The following is a 1,016-nucleotide window of genomic DNA, read 5'->3' as shown; positions in this document are numbered from 1 at the left end:
TGTGATTAATGATGTCAATTATTTCTAATAAATTGGTTTCAACTATGTATTTTCAGCATTTTAAAATTGTTCTATCCGTAACCAAAACAGAACACACACACATATTAAATTTAACGACAGTTGGAAAACGTTAAATATCCAATGTTTTTCTAGTTAAACACTTAATTCTCCGGGACCTCTTTCCCACGGTTCAGGAGTTATTTTCATTCCATAAAGACAACCATTAATATTGGAAAAATTACAATATTTTACCCTATAATTCAATTGTTTTTCTATCATTTCCAGAGCAAATTACCTGTGCTTTGGTCTGACCTCAGTGGCGTTTCACCTAACTAATGTAGCCCTGCACGCAGTGGCGTGCCTGCTGTTCACCAGAGTATGTTTGAGCATCGTGGGAATGCAGCAACCTTTTGCCACTTTGGCTGGCTTGATGTTCAGCGTCCATCCAGTTCATACGGAAGCCGTAAGTCGTTTTTTTGTCAAGATTTTCATTTTAATTACTATGTTTTCAATTTAACTAAAAATATGTACGTTACCGTAATCTCATTAATCTTTTATTCAAATATTAAAGGGCTTATTCTCATCCAAGACGACAGTCTGAATTTAATATTCGCAAAATTCCTTTGAACCGTCTTCTTCTCCTTGTTCTTATGTTCCTATTATTTTCATATATTAAATTCTTGGTTATTTCAGAATTATGCCAAGTAGTTAGTTAGTAGAAACTCTAATGACGGGCATCTTATTTTTATAATGCCAGCAGTCAGCAGTTCTTTACGTTTAAATGATCGAAATTGTCCTCAGGGACCGAAACCATTTTAGTCTGAAGCAAAACTTCGAACTCATTGATATATGGAAAGTCGGAATATCAACTATTTGATCGCTTTATTTCCACGCGATCGAGTACTTGTCGATATACAATATCAATTCACTAATATTTTGTGAATAGGTTCATTTCTCGGAGGCAAAATGAGCAAGAACGCTCATTTATACATCATTCTAGATAGAAATAAATGGCC

General features: G+C 34.4%; 1 protein-coding gene across 1 annotated transcript in view; it reads left to right on the top strand.

Annotated features, from left to right (window-relative positions):
• Nucleotides 1-285: 285 nt before the first annotated feature.
• Nucleotides 286-1,016, top strand: part of LOC109543727 (protein O-mannosyl-transferase TMTC1) — a gene marked incomplete in the record, with an annotated part of 24,093 nt that continues 23,362 nt past the window's right edge. Inside the window, 1 exon segment of the mRNA XM_048666034.1 lies at nt 286-463. Coding sequence (XP_048521991.1) covers nt 398-463 — 66 coding nt within the window.

The sequence above is a fragment of the Dendroctonus ponderosae genome, unplaced genomic scaffold (assembly GCF_020466585.1).
Source record: "Dendroctonus ponderosae isolate FM_Combo_2020 unplaced genomic scaffold, Dpon_F_20191213v2 Dpon_F_20191213_4, whole genome shotgun sequence".
In the NCBI taxonomy this organism is placed as follows: Eukaryota; Metazoa; Arthropoda; class Insecta; order Coleoptera; family Curculionidae; genus Dendroctonus; species Dendroctonus ponderosae.
Note: the sequence above shows the minus strand (reverse complement) of the source record. Positions and strands in the feature narration are given on the sequence as shown.